This window comes from Solea solea, chromosome 9, assembly GCF_958295425.1.
Source record: "Solea solea chromosome 9, fSolSol10.1, whole genome shotgun sequence".
NCBI lineage: Eukaryota > Metazoa > Chordata > Actinopteri > Pleuronectiformes > Soleidae > Solea > Solea solea.
In genome coordinates this window covers 16,153,636-16,171,799 of record NC_081142.1, presented here as the reverse complement: position 1 = coordinate 16,171,799, position 18,164 = coordinate 16,153,636, and the positions used below count along the sequence as shown (strand labels likewise).

Below are 18,164 nucleotides of genomic sequence, written 5' to 3'. Positions count from 1 at the left end.
TTATTATTAATTATTATTATTTCAAACTTTCTTTGGACATTTGAACAAGCTGTTGCTCTGAGGTGACGTGTTGACTTTAGGAGCAGCAATGACGGGACGTTCCCCTTCCATCCTGACGTTGTAGGACTTGGCTGTATTTAAAGAAAAAAAAAAAGAAAGCAGAATGGATATTAGATGAATTCAGTGAGGACTGAATTACCTGAGGATATTTTGGATGGTTTTTTTACACCAGTTGCCAGTTATGCCATGAAACTCAAAACATCTTCAAACACTAATAGCTTTGGAGTTTTCAGCGCATTAACTCTAACAGCTTTTGGCCACAGCAGGATCTGAATTTAAAGACCTGTAATGTGTCTGGAATTATAGAAAAGACCAGACAGTTGACGCCCATGACGCTTTTAAACTGTAAAATATTTACTGGGTGATTACAGGATTCTTCAAACTGCAAGTGCCATTATTGAAAGTGAACCTTTCTTGTGGTTCTGCCACAATAAACGTTTTAAATAATCGAACACCGCCCTCAATGACGTTTACATCTGTCTAATGCCCCGCCCACCCCAAACACAGACACTCTGTCAGGTCTTTTCACACATCACGTGCATGAGCTTAACAGATAACTTCCAAACGCATACAAACGATGAAATATTGTTCTGATGATTTGTAATCAAAGAGGAATGACATGGGTGTCTGCCCCTACACAAAAAGAAATTAGGAACCACTATCTTACATCTTGAGAAGACGTAGTACTTGTATCCATCTTGTTCTGTGGTACTGGGAACAGACACAGCAGCTGTGACAGTGGTAGGAAAGCCTCTCCATGAAGTCCTGATGTTGATGGGTGCGCCTAAAAGAGACACTGGAAAAAACACATACAATGAAGGGAGGAAACCACAGTGCATGTCCCGTTGTTTTCCTCACTTGAAGTGTTTTAATATATTAAACAAAGAGGCGGCCTGTTTCCACATATTATAAATGACTACATTAGTTACAGGATGGACCTTTCTGCCCGACTCACCCCAACAAAAGCGTGATTCACTTTTTCAGAGAACTCCATGTACTATAACAAAGTAAACACCCAAAGCCACAGCTGTCCTGAATTAACAGCATTGGCAAATATCAAAAATCATCATCATAATTTTTTATGTTTCTCTCATGGTTAATAGACCAGTATTAAGAAGTAATTTAACTGAAATGATATTTTTAATGCTAAAATATAAGTATTATTGTTATTCATATTATTTACTGTTTACCAAAAAGAAAAATCAGAAGCACATTATTTCTTGATTTAGATGTCAATGTTATGCTTGATTCATTTCTGACTTCTCAGTGAACCAGCTCAGATATGGGTATAAATAGGTGAATTCAGCCAAATAAATACATTTAAGTTTTTAAAAGATTTCTTAAATATTTGTTTTCTCATTTTTTATGACCAGTGGTCTAATATATTTGTTTAGCACTAACAATGTGTGGTTAAACCTGCTCAGTAAACACATTTATACAGGATCAGAAAACTAAACTATCATGTAACACAAACTACAGAATGAATCTTTAATTGTTGTTGCACCTGCTTGTCGAGCCATTCGATTGCGCACAGTGTAAACTGCGTACTGGACTTTTCTGCCACATGTCGGACTGGTGCCAAACTGGTATGAGTACTTCTGGACAAGTCCACCTAGGATAAAAAAACAATCAAATGTCAGTATCTCACAACGTCATTAACAACAAAATGCAGTGTCATGCAGTATATTATAATAATAATAATAATAATAAAACGTGCTGAAAAAGGGAAAATTAACAGTGGAAATGTTATTTTTCATGAAGCTTGTAGGAGGAACTGGAACCAATCACAGCTGCCGTAGGGGTAAAAAGCAGGGTACATCCTGGAGAGGTCAATTTAGATTGTCCAGACCAAGATACTCTTTCTGCATGTGTTTGAACTGTGAGAGGAAGTCAGATTCCCCAGAGAAAACCCAACATCCAAACTCCTTCAGTAGAAATATTGAAACATCAAAGCTAGTCATGTTCGCTGAATAAGCGGAGTATTATTCACCTCGCTTGAAGAAATAGACCGACTCTCTCCTCTTCTTGTGCTCAGGCACAGACAGAGCTGCTGTCACGTGACCCCGAAGCCCATCGAAGCCTGTTTCAATGACTTTAGGATAATCAGGGTCCAAAACATCGTTTTCAAACCTCCAGTACCGGGATCCCTGCAAACAGCACAAATTAGCACAAGCCAAAATATAGAACCTCAGCTAAGCAACAGGTTTGCAGCAGCAGAAATCCATCCAGACACGGACGAAAAAAAGATCACACCCATTAAATACTGTTGGAATTCATCCAGATCAGTGATTTTTACCTTGAAAATGTATGTTTTGCCCTGGCAGTTGCAGCGGGTGAAGGCGGTGTCAATAGGGGAGGGGACACCCCATACTTGTGTGATAGCTCTGGCCGGACCTGGCTCCCTGTTTCTGTTCAGGAACCAGAAGTAGTGCCCTGTGTGAACAAAAAAATAAGCAAGGAACATAACTACAAAAGGGGTTTTCCATTATAAGAGAGGTTCATTTAAAGCAGGGATCATTCAACACTCATGACGTCATGAGTAATGTAACTGTTTATTGGGTTAAAGTTGGTGTGCTTTCTCAAAATACAATGAAACTTTATTAAAATAGTGAATCAATTGAACTTTTAATAGTTGCAGTATATGCCGTGTCTGCTGCGGCACACTCAAAAAAGTGGGCTCAGTTTACAAGACTGACAAGGTTACACGGGTCACACTGTTCTGGACGGTTCCACATTAAGCGGGTTTACTGGTTGCAGGTGCACGTATGAAACCTGGGTATAAAAGGTTTTGTCTTTGCACGCAAGGTTGGGTCATTTGCTCACCATTTCTGTGCCACACGCTATGACAGAATTCATCACTAACCTCTGAAAACCACCACTGTACCGTTCCTCAGTGTGGTAGCTGCACCGACCGGCCGCCCACTGCACAGGTTTGTGTCGTTACTGTCATCTGGGGGAAAAGAAAGACGCATTAATGAGGGAAACAGCTGTTCAGGCAAAGAAAAAGTGACACCAAAAAGCCTTTTTTTCCCAGAAGCTCCTTTTTTTTGGTCTTTTTCTTTGTCTATTTCTCTGTAAAAGAAACTAAAGGCCTCTTTGTCGTCTTTAAATCCACGCAAAACTGATTCCTAGAAAGACGTTTTGAAGCCATGCATATTTTTTCACATCTTTGATCTTAAATCAATGTTAAGATAATTTCTCACCTGCTTGGTAGCCTCTTGAATCATCTATATTTAGAGTGTGTGCAGTGACCAGGGGCTTATTCTCTGGTTTAACCTCAGTTGGTTTAGTTGGAGGCGGTTTGTACGGGTCAGGTTTGGTCTGTGGTTTTGAAGTGGTTTTGTCAGATGCTTGTGGCTCGGTGTGGTCTGGTGTGACGTTCAGTGGGTCATCGGTGGACACGTGTGGTGTAACGTCTGAAACGTCTGTAGTATCATGCTGTGCTGTGGCTGAAGAGGAGGGAACACGAGTCGTCAGGGCATCGAGGTCTGAAACTGGCTCCTCTGGAGAAACACTGGAGGAGGGATCTTCAGTGTCGGCCAGAACAGAGAGAGCGCTTGCTGTGGTGTCTTCTGAGATGTTCTCAGTGACATGATGTTCAGGGTTTGAGGTGGTTGCATCCGGGTTGGATGTCAAGTCCTGCGTTGACGAGGCAGGGATGCTGGTAACCGGAGACGTATCCTGCTCAGTGTTGTCTGGTGTGGCTCCTGTAGATGGGTTTGAGGTGGTTGCATCCGGGTTGGATGTCAAGTCCTGCGTTGACGAGGTAGAGAGGCTGGTGTCCTGCTCAGTGTTGTCTTGCGTGGCTCCTGTAGATGGTGACGTGTTGATGGGTGGTGTTGTAACAACTGGTGTATCAGAGGAGGCTTCATTTGGGTTTGTCTTCTGCGTCTCAGCAACAAAGTCATCCTGGGGTTGTGCTGTTGTCGGCACATTTGTCTCTGGACTGCTGGCTGTAGTAGGAGAAACCTGTGTTTGGGCAGAGGAGGTCACAGGAGGCTGGGAAGTGATGTGGTCAGCTGCTGTTGTGGACTCAGGAGAGGTTGTTCCTGCGCTGGTTGAGATGAGAGGATCACTGACATCTGGAGGTGCTACGAAACATAATGGATTGGGATTATTATTATGGTCCTGTGTGTAGACGATGTTTGTTTCTGTCAGGTCATCACGTACCTGTGCTCTGAGCGGTGGAGGTGCTGTCATCAGCCTGCGTTGGTGCTGTCTCTGTCTGAGTAAAACCAGTCCCTGTCTCTGGACTGAACTCCAGAGTGTTTGGTTCCGGTGTTGGATCAGTGGTCTCTTGAACCAGCGGCTCAGCGGTGGATAATCCAAACCCACTGGTGCTGTCAGGCAACGGATTCGCCTCCTCCAGTCCACTGTTGGAGAAGTCGTCATTTGGAAGACTCTGGCCGATCACGTCTACAGAGTGTGACAAGTGTGATCAGGTTTGTATCAGAACCCACGGAAATCCACTGGAAAAACAGCTCAGCTAGATCTATGAAGATCTAGATTTAATAATTAGATACCAATTTATTCACCAACCATTTTGATGATCAGTTTCATTGATCATGGTCTTTTTGTTTTCGTATAAAACGTCAGTACATTTGGATTATTCACTCCACAGTAGAATACGAGAGTAAAACAACACTGCCATTTCTTTCACCAGTAACTACTTAAAAAGTGAACCAGCAGATTAATCAGTGAAGAAAATAATATTTAATTGCAGTAACTTATAAGTAATGAGTAATATATTTTTTAATTTATTTCATTATTTGCCTATGAAGTAACCTTGGCAAGCAAATTTTGCACATGAAAAATACTGGTCAAAATCACCGGATCGAATATCAGACAGATAAAAATGTAAACTCCGATACAATCCATTATATCGCATGCTTCACGATCAGCAAAAGCATTTTAGCTGAGTCATGTTTGGACTGTTTTATTTTGGGAGAACAATATTCGTTACACAGTTAGAGAATTATGTCTTTGAAATGCACAAATGTGTTCATAGTTCATAAATGGTCTAAAATGACTGTATCGATACCGATAACTAATATCGGTATCGGAAGATACTCAAGTTTGTGGTGTCGGTATAGGACACAAGAAAGTGGTAACATCCCATCCCAATTTGAGACCTGTGTGGTAAAATGAGACTGTGTCTGGTGCCTTTAGAAGAAATGATGTTAAGGTATAAATTCTTAAAGGCAGCTTAATCGAGGAAAAAGTCATTTTAACTTTCTTAATTCAGGTGAGGCACATTAACTCCTAACAAACTACTTTTAAAATGTAACATTCTCCCTCCACACTATCACACTAATTTGTCCTGTTGTTTTGTTTTTCCACATGTGCATCACTCAGACTATGACTTTCCTCATGGAAATATCACAGCACGTCTTCCTCCTGAGTAAAAAAGAAAGTGTCAAGGATGCACGACTCCACCCATCGAACTGTTCCAACTCCTGAATTAAAACGCTCTGTCACTGGTTTTTTGGCTGCGTTTTGTGCTTTCCTCTCGTGAGTGAGTGAGTGAGTGAGTGAGTGCGTGAGTGAGCCTGTGCCCGTAACCCTCCCACACACCCATGACACATGGTTGTGTCCTTGTGTTTCCTTTGGCCAGAGACACAAACACTCTTGGCTTGTTCTGCTGAGACTTGACCTTCAAAGAAAGGAGAAGAGCTGCAGTGTCGTGGTCGGCAGTTTCAGCCCCCTAGTTTATTACCTTGCGGTTATTTAATGTTTGTTTCATGCATTTTTAAAGCGTCCTTGAGTAGATTTCAAACATTCAAACAGTCACCTGTATCGCTTCCCTCGCTGACTGCAAAAGGCTGCTCTTCAGCTTCACTCAGATTTGACTCTGGGAGAATATAAATGAGCAACGTTAGAGAATGAATACTGTGGGAATCACATTTCCCTTAAATGCTAAAAATACTGAATATGTATTAGGAATCAAACCTGTTGGCCAGAAGAAAAAAATATATACCTTTGGGTTTGTTATTGTTTACATTATCACATGAACCAGTCTTCACTGGTGTTGTTGCACTGGCTGCTCCACTGATTTCTTCTGTAGTAATTATCGAGACAGGAAAATATTAATGACAAATTTTGAACCAGTGCATTTGGCGCAGGTGACTGCATGCTTTACATGCCACTGCAGATGATGGTGGACATGCAGGTTACCATGGTTACCATGTCACTTTACTTCCTTACAGTTCACCAATCATGCATGAGCGTTACTAATCCCAACTGCATGATGTTTAGCATGCAAACGTCACAAGATGACATCGACGCCAACACGACGGATGAACGCTCAAGTTAAACGTGTTATGATGGTTTGATGATTGTCAGACTGGGAAGGGAATGTGTGGACATTAAGGTGTCGACAATAACACACACACACACACACACACACTGAGCTTGTTGGATGAGCCTTACCCTCGGCATCACAGTGGGACTTGTAATCTGGGCAACACTGTTTGTATTTGACGCAATCGATGTCGCAGTTACACAGCCGACCTCTCCTGAAGGTCTCTCCACAACGACCTTTACACGAGTTTCCTGTTGCACACAGATATCGTAGGGTTCAGCTCAAACATGCAGCCATGTGCTTCTACTCACATGATTTCAGACAATACATAATTAACTCTAATAGTTCCCAATATAATAACATATTATACAAGCAGGTGCGGCTTTAACAGGAAAACTCCTCTTTTCCCAGGCGTGGTTTTACAGTTAAATACATATTGGTACTGAGAGGTTACAGTAAAACAGTATTTAAACAGTAAAATACAGCAAAATCACAGTAATATATGGCACAATTGTGAAGTCACTGCAAACAACTATTCATTTACAGTAATTTACTATCAAATAATACAGAAACCGACTGTTTCTAGGGGGGTAGGGATGCACGATATTGGACTTCACGGTATCTGATATGGCTATACATTGGGAGTGCTTGGGCCAATAACCGATAACCAATATGGATTCTGTAGTGAAATTAACATAATATTTTTCGTAATCAAAAGAAATCAAGGTGATAGCAGCTTATTTAACCTACTGTTGTAGTCGTTGGCCATCTCAGCAGATCTCCAATAATAATTTTTAAAGCCAATATCTTCTGATATGGACATCGTGCCGATAATATCATGCATTTCTAGTATCTAGTACACAGTAATTTACTGTAAATATACATGCATGCATTTGTGTACATGTGTACATTTACATTACTATATACCGATGTGGATGAAGAGAGAAAAGCCTCACTTGTGGTGCACTGGGACTCGTAGTCTTTGCAGCATTCTCCATATGGCAGGCAGGTGTAATCACACTGGCACATGTAACCTCTGTAGTACTCGGCACCACATCGGCCTCTGCAGCTCGCTGTTGATTATACACGGGAAACATACACGCTTTTGTTTTGTTTTTAAATGTCAGACAGAGACAGGATATAGAATATAAGAATATAAGAAAGTAAATCCACACCTTTAGGTTGACCCTTACAGAAGAGTATAAGGGTCACATGTAAAACATTATAATCACATCAGTTTAATTAATAAAATAAATCAGAACTCTAAATAATCTCAGAATTCTGACTTTAATCCCAGAATTCTGACTTTAATCTCAGAATACATTTCTGACTTTTTTCTCAGAATTCTGACATTAATGTCAGAATTCATGCTGTTTTACTTGTTTTACATGTGGCCCTAATACTCTTCCATGGACCTTCTCTGATATATAAAATCATTAACAGAGTAAACATGACCTGAGATGTGTACATGCTCAACAAAAACACCAGGAAAGTCCTTTCAAAAACATCGTGTTGCATTAAGGAAACCATTAGAAATCCATTTTGGCAAAATGTGTCTCATGAAGTGTTGAAATAAATAAATGATACTCACTTTGAGCAGAACTCAATGTCAAGGCACATGCCAAGAAAAAGCTAGCACAAAGTACAGTGGGAGACATCTGAAAAAGAGAAGTGCACATCAGGTTTTCTTCAGGGCAGATTTAGTATGTTCAAGGCTGGAAACAAGGTAAAAACAAAACTTACCTCTGTGTCGACTGACTGACTTCAAAGTCCAGCTGCTTTTAAAAGCCTGGGAGAGAGAGAGAGAGAGAGTTAGGGAAGGAGAGAGAGAGAGAGAGAGAGACTGAAGAGATGACTCCACTTTAATTGGCAGATCCAGTCTAATTAAAAAAAAAAGGAGTGTGATGATCTCACAGGCTGCAGGGAGGTTCCTCCAGTCCAGACACCACGATTCCCCACAAACAGCTGGAAGCACATCAACACACATCTGTGCCAGACCGACAGACAGACAGACAGACAGAGAGACAGACGGCTGACCTCACACCAGCTCACTGGTCACAAGCAGGTGAACTAGACACTGTAACATCACCAGTGACTTAGACTGTCAAATCAGTCCCATATGGACAAGTAAAGCAAGTCATTTCCTCAGTTGTTCCTCAGCCGTGTCTTGTTGTTCTGACTTTAAAAGCAATCGTTTGTTTTCATGTTTGATTCATGAATGGCATTAGTTCATATGTTAATCACTGTATATGTCATACATGGTCACACATGAGAGAGGTGCGGATATCATTCAGATTATTTGAGTGAAATTGACTACACTTTAAGGAACATGGAAGGATTAGTATGATAAAATGAAAATACTCATGTAATATACTAGAAACCCTGTAAACATGAACTATTGATGATGATTATATTTAAAGTTTCTGTCATCTGTGGACTAATATTTTCCTTTATGGTACATAGTCGATTTGTTTACATGCACTTACTGTAAGTGACCTTGCAGTGACCTTAAAGAAGTGTATCAACCTGTCTGAATGTGTTCACCACTACATTTTATGGCGAAAGCTTCAAACTAATTAGATGATTTTTTTTAAAATGACTTATAAACCCATGTTAAATTGCTGTGGGAATAATACGCAACTCCTTATATGGACATCCTGGGGAAGTGTGCATATTCTTATAGCCTCTGTATATACTGTACGTTTTAAAAGCAGCTGAAATGCTCTGTGTTTTGAGGGTTAAAAAACATAATAAATAAATGTTATTTCCTCTTCACTTTACAGTATATTTTTAGGAAAGCTAGAAGTTAGAAGAACACATGCATTTTGCAAAACAGAACCTCACAATGTTTGGCTGTGATATAAGTTGACATTATTATATAAGTTGAACTCGAGTCACATACCTTCACTCGAATCTGACTTAAGTCACAAATTTGAGGACTTCAAACTTGTCTGACTAACATTGGTAAAGACTTGACTTAAACCTGACACCCATGACTTCAGAGTAAAACAACACGCAATGACTTGACTTATGGAATATTTACATTTCCTCAAATATTGAGGGGTTAACATTACATTGGGTGTCTGCTTTGGTGGCCTAACGCTATTTAACTTCTTAGTGATTGTTATAATGTTATAATGTTAACTATAACTTCTTTAATAAACAACCCATGAAGCAGTCCTTACACTGTATGAGTAATACAGTGTTTCTGATAGTGATTACTGTATATGTGGGAAATCGTCTTCATCTTTCTATATTGGTCTTGTAACTTGCTTGATTTAAAGCGAGTTACTCGACTTGACTGGTTTGATTTGCTTGAGACCTGAAGGTAAAAGACTTGAGACTTGCTTGTGACTTACTCCCTTCTCTGGAAGTAAGTAGCTCTGCTTCTATAACCAGACTGAATACTGTGATCGTGTATTTATATAATTCACGTCTCGTCTGCACTGCGGGTATTTTGTTGTTGCCGGTGGTATTTTACAATCATGTCATGGTCCAATTAGAGGACAGGCGCTCATTAGTAACTTTGTGTCAAAGCAATAATGACACCGTGCAGGACTTCATGGTTGAAATGACTCGGTGAACTAAACAGTAAAGGCAAGTCCACGCAATAAATTCATCTCCTACAGCTCCATTGAAAGGAGGAAGTATTGAGCTCCTGTCAGATTCATTTGAAAATGACTGACCCAGAATCAACTCATGCCACCCAGAAGTGGAAAAAGTGAAGTCCATGCTCCCCCTGGTGGGCTTCTTGGCCTCTGTAATAATTTGACATCCAACAGCTCTAGTTCATGTTCATGAACTTACTGCTAATCTTTTTATCGGTCCAGCTCGTCCTAATTTGAGTCTGTTAGTCTAATGCACAGCGGCGGTTTGTCTCATTTTACTGCATCATTTCCTCTTTGGTCCTCAACCTCTACTGAGCTCTTTAATGTGTGCAGAATCTGCTCGATACATCAGTTCAGAAATGAGAACTGCTAAGACACTGCAGCCTTAAGATAAGAGACACTTACACTTTTTTTCTGAAGGAGGAATGAACGGCACTCTCTGCTCACTAATTAACTGTCATATTTAAAAAGTTACAATCGTGATAATCCTGGGTTTAAAAAAATATGTAACTATGTTGTTGAATATGCTAAATTTCTAAAGTTATGTTTACAGATTATACCTACTTCTGATTTTACTTGAAAGTTAACAGGATCATGTCAACATGATCACAAATTTTTAATTATCTGTCTTAATTATAGGCTTTTTTCTATTCTATTAACAGCACACAACTTTACTGATCTGAAAACAGTGAAAACCTTAAAAAGACGTTTGTTGTACTTTGGAGGTCATGATCAGAGAGGGAGACAAATGAGAGCACATAGAGCTGGTGTCTGAAGCAACATGCAGGATGAGAATAGAAACACCAACAAGTGGAAGGAACTGGCAATAGTCATATTTCTTTGTTTTCTGGGGATTCTGCTGAGGATTTAAGGCTCAAAAGATTCTCATTATTTTCATTTGTGTGGACAGATGGAGGTGAAGGGACGCTGCCAACAAGACTATTGACAAAAAGACAGAGTTTGTATGTGATCACACAATACATCACATGATCCACATTGTCTTTGGTTTACAGCTTACAGATTTGTTTTCATTCTTGCCTGCTGCAGGTGGAAATGAGCTCAGTCCTATACAGGAAATGTATGTGTGCTACAACCATGTGCTCACTTTGACGTCTGCATCCTGTATTGATTTCACTATTTCATCTCCGAGCATCACAGCATGCATTCACGCCTCCAGGCTGCAGGCGTCTCGCACAGCTCGTGTCTTTGATGTGCAGCAGCACGCGAAAGGTCATGTGATGTTGAGATAACACCTGTGCACATGGTGGCAGGGATTTCACTGTCTGCACGAGACATTCGATAGACATGGGACTCAATTATGAGTGTCTAATATCATCAACGGTCGCAGTGAGCTCAGCTGCAACCTCAGTCTCAGGAGACTTCATTTGTTGGGTTTTGCTAATAAGTTCTCACTCACTCATTTGTTAATCTCACTGTGAATGTCACGGTTGTATGAAATACTGTGGTATTATTGGTTTAATGAAGACACAGGTTTTTTCCCCCTGCCAAATATTATGTGCAGTCCACACTCCAGTCCAGTAGGTGGCAGTAATGCACCTATAAGCTGGTTATCAAATGCCAATAAACCCAAACAGTTAAATTATCAACACTGCTGATATTTACATTGTTAATTTTGTGAATTGAATGTATTCTAGTGTGTGTGTGTGTGTGTGTGTGTGTGTGTGTGTGTTTGTGTGTGTGTGTGTGTGTTCTTGTATTTGCAGCTTTGTGAGGACCAAACATTGTATAAACCATACAGAGTGAGGACATTTTGGCTAAGTGAGGACATTTTGGCAGGTCCTCACTCAGGTTGCAGGTTAAGACCTGGTTTTAGGGTTATGATAAAGGTTAGGGTAACTAAGTGTCTAACCTAAACATAATTCTAACCCTAACCACAATTTAAATCTTAGCCCTAAACGTTACCAGTTTTTGGTTTGGACTACTGGTCCTGACAATGTCAGTGTTTATGCCAGAAAAAGGCCTTAAAAAAGTAAATCAAATGCACACACACACACACACACTTCTATCTATCTTATATCTCCTTGAGGAAACCTCACTAAAACCAGGTGTTAGTGGGGACCAAACAAAATGTCCTCAAAAGTCAAAATGTCCCCACGAAGATAGGTTTGTACGTTTTGTGGTCCCCACAAGGATAGAAAACATATCCTATTTTGTGGTCCCTATCCTTATGGGGACCACAAAATGTACAAACCTATCTTCGTGGGGTCATTTTGTTTGGTCCCCAAAAGATCAAATTGCTTTTTTTGGGTTAAGACCTGGTTTTATGGTTAGGTTCAGGTTAGCATTAGACACTTATTTATGGTTAAGGTTGGGGATAATGCTTTGTCTAAATGAAAGGAGGTCAATGCAGTGTTTACATACAACTTTGACTGATTGATTCAACATGTCTCAGTCAATACAAAGTAGCTTGAAACAGGAGAGACCATGATCCAGCTACTTTAACAACCACTCTTTATCCCATTTTGATAAAGTTTTATTTTATATTTCTCATTATTTTATCCTCTCCTGTCAAAAGACACCTGACAACATGAGATCTGCAGCAAAAACCTGACGATCAATCTGAAGTGCCATTTTATTCTCTCACCGATCAGAAAAAAGACATTGGAGACATATAGACAAGAATGAAGCTGCTGCTGCAGCACAACTGAGAGATGAGATGGTGAATGTGAAGCCATCCCTCCCCCACACTCTGTCACTATCTCAGACTTTGATAAGGAGTTCCACATGGAAGTAAATATATTCTTGTCACTCAAATTCAGTTTATCCTTCACTATGCCAAAAGCCAAATTTACATCATATTGCTGACTTTTAAGTGACTATATATCTGCTATGCTGACATTCAACTTCAGATGTCAAATCACAAGATGATTCGAAGATGAAACCTGAAATCCCCCCAAAAGTGTACAGATAATCAGCTGTGCTACAAATGAGATTGTTGACACTGATAATGACATTAGAGAAGAAACCTGTGCTTCTGCTGTGTTTTAAAACTTTAAAGGAGTCATTTAGCAAGGCACACACTGTGTCTCAGCTCCCATGCTGGCATGCGGTGCACCCTGACGCTCGTCGTTGTTTGTTGACAGAAAGACAACTATCCCAGAGACACAAAACAATTCAACAAAGACGTTGTGTTTTGACTCTGAATTACACTGTCTATTTGCCAAAGGCTGTTCACATGTTCAGCCTTCCACGTTGATGGTAAATAATAGGGATCTGTGCGGCTCAAGAGGTCTGACTGCACTGGCTTTAGATGAGCATTGGTTGAGAAGGACAAAAATGAAGCTGTGTGCGTCCTCTGTGTGTCCTTTTGTCTTAGAGGACACACAACATTCCTGAAACATCTTTATTTACAATTTATGGAGGATATAATAACCCAGTTTCCAAATATATAGGTTTAGAGAAACTATCGCTTGATAAATTATGAGATATAGTTTCAAAGGAGAGAGTATGGTTGTGTTTAAATTTGCAAGAGATTTTAAAGCAGTTAACTCTTTGCAGTTTGCATTTAAAGTTGTGAGAGAGCCACAGAAATGTGTTAAAATGTTCAACTCTGTTTGAGGTCAGGGTATTTGATTCCCTTGCCTGGTTTCAGAAGGAAATTGTCTGTTATTAGTCACTAGTTTTAATGACTTAATGCTAAAATTGTTTTAATGCGAGAAGAGAAATATATAATAAATATTAAAAATATTAGACATCTTTATTATAAGTCACTTGAGGCCTTTGACACATGAGTGAAATGTTGTACAGATAATGTATGACATGAGTGACATGACACGTTGATAAACAGGCAGTTACAGTTAGAAACTCTGTGATTTACGGTGATATTTGAGTGAAAACGATTTGTTTGTGTTCATGTCAGCTATATTTCAGCTCTGTTTTCAGAGCTGTTTTATTTTTGTGAATAAAATGTGGGGGGAAAAAAACTGTATTTTTTAAAAGATAAATCATTTCTGTAGCCTATATTTTGTGGGCGTTGCCTCTGAAACAATGACCCAATGGCCTGCTCGGGTTATCTCCTTGACCCACCTTTTTGCGGTTGCTATGCCTACTTCGCGTTTCTCTGTGATTGACAGGCCGATCGTCCAATCAGCGTTGAGCTGGGGAGGCGCTCGCGCGCACTCTGGAAACTGCCTGCTGGATTTTCTACTACTGCGATCGAACCCGCCGCTCAGTCTGCCTGCTGCCGCTGCGGGGACTCCGTGGATGGAAAATGTAGTATAAAAGCAGCCGGAGAAGTCTGTACAGGTAAGGGATTCATTTGTCTCTCTAATTCCTTCTGTGTCCCTGGTTTGTGAACAGCGAGCACACGGATTAGCGGTTAGATGCAGCGTGTTTGTCCAGGCATGGCTGTGACATTGTTGAATTCAAAGTGGCAGCAGAGACACGTTTGTTTGACATGATGTGAACACAAGGAAACACGGCGGTCGTTTGAAAGAGAAACTTGTCCGCGACAAAAGAATGAAACGTGTATTTAAGATGTACTGTGATCCACATTGTGATTGCAGGGTTATTAGTGCTAAATATCAGAGTGCGTTCATACAGAGGGGGGATCCACCACAGTTGGCATCATCTGATTGCTTGAGAGTTGAGATTGTACAGGTCAAATGGTCTTCGTGCCTCCTGAGACAGCGTATCTAGAAAAGTCTTTCAGTACATGATGTATGAGGTTTTTTTAAAAACAGCTTTTAATGCCACACGAGATCATATGACCAAGATGTATATTGTTTTGGTCTTATTATTTTACGGTTGACAAAACCGTTACCTCTTAGTTCTGCTCATCTGCTGCATCAAAACTTATGCAGTCTTGTACCTCAAATAAACCCTCCACCAATGAAAATGTACATGTTGTGTGCCGCTAGTGATATGTTTCTGTTATTGATCCAACCTCTATTGATTTTAAATGGGTGGCGCAAAATCAGAGAAACACCTACATGTGTAAACATGCATGAAAAGTTTAAGCAGCATCTCTAAGAAGTTGAGTTTGTCTTCAAACATTCACACATTCACACATTCAACTCTTGACTTGATGTTAAAAACATGGGAGACCACAAGCCTTTTAATAGATTTAAAAAAAAAAAAAAAGTATCCTGGGAAAGCACAAACTAAATCCAGTCAAGACACAGAACCACACACTCAGCATTTAGTCAAACAATTTCAGGGAGGAGATGGACTGTTGTGTTGTGTTGTGTTTCCTGTTATGTTATGTAAAAAATTGTGGCTGAAGTCATGGCTGAGAAGACTTCAACTATCAACTTAAGGTTCTAAACTGGTATGCAACATCTGTTTCCCGGTCAACTCACTCTCATTGGTTATTGCGGGGTTCTGCTCGCACCCCCACTCACTGTTCAGTTGTAAATACCAACATGTTTAATACTCGGATGCGGCAGATGATACATTTGGCCAGGCATTACTTAATATGTCTGTACAGCATGTAAATGTAGTAAGCCTCTAGTGATCCTAGCTGCCATAGGTGAACTACACACATCAGATCAGTCAGTGTTATCAGATATGTGAATATGCCTCGAACTTGTATGGCCACAAATGATGTATTTATGGGGTTTGTGATGGCCCGTGTCCTATCGTTTTTCACAGCAGACATTTTGACACGTTTCAGTAGGAAATGCACAGGTGCAGTTCAGTTCATATAAGGCAAGGACAGTGAGCCGGCCACCCTGAAATCGAAGACGTTAAATGGAACCCAGCCAACATTACACCTTTGTTTTTCCTGCCATGAAAAAGGCCTTTCACTACAACGTCATTGGTCTCTGTCATGCTCTCCACATTTGCTGTCACTTGCTGTATTCTATCAAATCCATTCAAAATGTGGTTAAATGTGTATCATTTTACCAATGGTTTGTTTAGTATGTAATACTGAAAGTAAGGCACTGCGCTTCAGTGAATCACTTGCAGGTTGTGCAAGTTGCACCAAAATAACCAGAATGGGATTCCCCTTTAACTGCCTGATACATTTTTGGATTCCCTCTGCGACATTTTACTTAAATGCCATACAGCCACAACATAAAACAAGGTCGTTTCTTCAGCCCACTGCAGATCTTCTCGGGCAACAAGGTCTGTATGCTTGTATCGTTTCCCCATGGTCTCTGAAAGTAAATGGCAGGAGTTGTGATTTGGCTACAGCGGCGGTGTCACAGAAGTAAATTACACTCTCATAGATGTAGATTTTATCCCTGATAAATGTCAAGACACAAAGTCGGACTTATTGGGATGGGGAGAAAGGAGAGAGATGGTGTTTCCCTCTCCGTCACTAGATGAAAACATGTTTATGTTGTAGGATGGACAGATCCCCTTTGCACTAGGGCTGAATGATTTTGAACAAATATCAAATGGCAATTATTTTTGACTGAAATTGTAATGGCAATATGATTCGCAATATGAGAGGGAACAAGGGCCATTTTCTATCAACATGTCTGCAATAGAGGCACACTTATACTTTATTATCAGTGAGTAAATCTCTATCTGTTGAGGAGGTTCTGTATGGACAAACGTAAAAGACACTTTACACGCAGGACCGATATACATGTCATCCACAGAGCGAATCCTAACAACTGAATTTAGAGCCAGAGCTGACTGTCTTTACAGTTCGGATGACTGATAAATCACTAGTGCTGCAGACTTGCATTTGAAACTATCCATCACTGTTTTTATTCTGATGCAAAATAATTGTATGATGTGGCTGTAAGAACAACATGGATTTACACAGCTGTTGCTGATGCCAAAGCAAAATATTGCAGAACAAATGCCCATAAACCCTTATAAAAAAGTCATAAAACTGATGATAACGAGTGAGCAGCCAGTTAGATGCTAGTATTGTCATTGTCCCAGAGACTGGTTATTGGTTAGGGTTACAACAAGGGTAAATGATGGACATGTATATTTTCCAGGTCTGCAAAGTAGGGGTGGATCAAAATATCGATTTGATGATATATCATTGGGATGTGATAATCAATACGCCAGGGAAAATATCAATGTTTTAATGAGCAAATGAAAGCGTTCTATTCTTATTTGGTCTGTAAGATAATTGAAATTGAAAGAGTTAATGGTCTCAGAGGGCAGTTCTCAAACCACTTAGTGGGTTGTCACTGCAGCTTTTCAAGTGAAAAGTGAAAAATCACATATGATGAAATACTTTCCTCACTGTTAGAACTGCCAGTTAGAACTCGTATAAGTATGGGACAGGTCATTATTTATGATGTCACAGAAAGAGAAGATAATGCAATGCAATGAAAAAAGTGTTCAAAACTCTGGTGACATCTTCAGGGTTCTGCTGAATGGCTATTTCCTCACAGCCTTGCAGCCACAGTTACTAAATCGGGAACAATTTAATAAAACTGTCCTCACATCTGTAATGGAGGCTGACTAAAAAACAGAAAAAGCAACACGAGAAAGAAGCAGCTGCACTCGTCCCTGTTTTGCATTTAGATTTGAATGGGATTAGATGACTGTGCCAAGCTGATTCTTGACAACAACCTGATGAACAGTCCTTTGTCATAAATATTCAAATAGTTAACAACACTCATGTGCACTCACTATCAGTTAGGCTCCTCAACTTCCCTGATAACGCCTCTTTTCTTTCTCTGTGACTGATGAGGATCTCCTTAATATTACTTCATGTTTCTCTGCCTCCCTACTTTTCTGTTTTGGCTCTGCTGCAACACATTATATGGTGGCCATGACAATATTAATAATATATGTGTACCTTCTCTTATGCAGGCTAAGTGCTGCAAGGCCTCTCTTCATTTTTTGCCAAGCAGAGCAGCACCCAGAGGCAGGGAATATCGGGCAGGAAACAGTAAAGCTAGCCCATTATGTAATGAGAACGTAAACAAAACTATCAGTTCTTTTAATGCAGTCCTCCTTGATTTACAGTGCATTTATTTTTTAATCTAATACACACCGTGTGCACTTGGGTGACACCATGTGACACCCTGCTGGGAAATCTTGTAAGAAGTCCCAAGCACGTGTCCGTGACCTGTTGCTGAAGTTGTGAGGGATCCCAGCCAAGATCCTTTCATGACAGATGGGAGGATCCTGGGGCTGGATGGAGGCGCAGGCCTTAGACCCACCCACCCACCTTGGCTCTTGTCCTGGGTCTATTTCTGGGTTAGTGGATCATTTCATACTGTGCAATGCTCAAGAGGCACGCACGATAAGGA

At 40.3% G+C, this 18,164-nt stretch overlaps 2 protein-coding genes across 4 annotated transcripts in view; one reads left to right on the top strand and one right to left on the bottom strand.

Annotated features, from left to right (window-relative positions):
• Positions 1-15: 15 nt before the first annotated feature.
• Positions 16-8,225, bottom strand: prg4b (proteoglycan 4b). 3 transcript variants are annotated; one of them, XM_058637947.1, is made up of 14 exons: positions 8,105-8,225; positions 7,953-8,019; positions 7,318-7,434; positions 6,490-6,612; positions 6,038-6,118; positions 5,852-5,911; positions 4,231-4,476; positions 3,264-4,151; positions 2,924-3,010; positions 2,357-2,493; positions 2,051-2,207; positions 1,565-1,672; positions 728-856; positions 16-131 (listed from the first exon to the last, which is right to left on the bottom strand). In XM_058637947.1, exons 2-14 carry the CDS (start codon positions 8,017-8,019, stop codon positions 22-24), a joined length of 2,310 nt encoding a protein of 769 aa, XP_058493930.1. In that variant the 5' UTR covers positions 8,105-8,225; the 3' UTR covers positions 16-21. The 3 variants fall into 3 exon arrangements, with proteins under 3 accessions (XP_058493930.1, XP_058493931.1, XP_058493932.1); XM_058637948.1 differs by lacking the exon at positions 6,038-6,118 and having other exon boundaries at positions 8,105-8,224; XM_058637949.1 differs by lacking the exons at positions 5,852-5,911; positions 6,038-6,118 and having other exon boundaries at positions 8,105-8,224.
• A 5,884-nt stretch (positions 8,226-14,109) lies between these two features.
• The window catches only part of fcho1 (FCH and mu domain containing endocytic adaptor 1), a 56,943-nt gene continuing 52,888 nt past the window's right edge, over positions 14,110-18,164 (top strand). The window contains exon 1 of the mRNA XM_058637734.1: positions 14,110-14,235. The gene's annotated coding sequence lies outside the window, so the exon portion shown is untranslated. The remainder of the gene's footprint in view (positions 14,236-18,164) is intronic.

Coding starts and splice junctions, on each gene's coding strand:
- prg4b (XM_058637947.1), bottom strand. CDS start 8,019: ATGTCTCCCACTGTACTTTGTGCTAGCTTTTTCTTGGCATGTGCCTTG. Junction 5,912..6,037: donor AAACAATAACAAACCCAAAG/GTATATATTTTT, acceptor ATATTCTCCCAG/AGTCAAATCTGAGTGAAGCT. Junction 857..1,564: donor TCGAATGGCTCGACAAGCAG/GTGCAACAACAA, acceptor TGTTTTTTCCAG/TGTCTCTTTTAGGCGCACCC.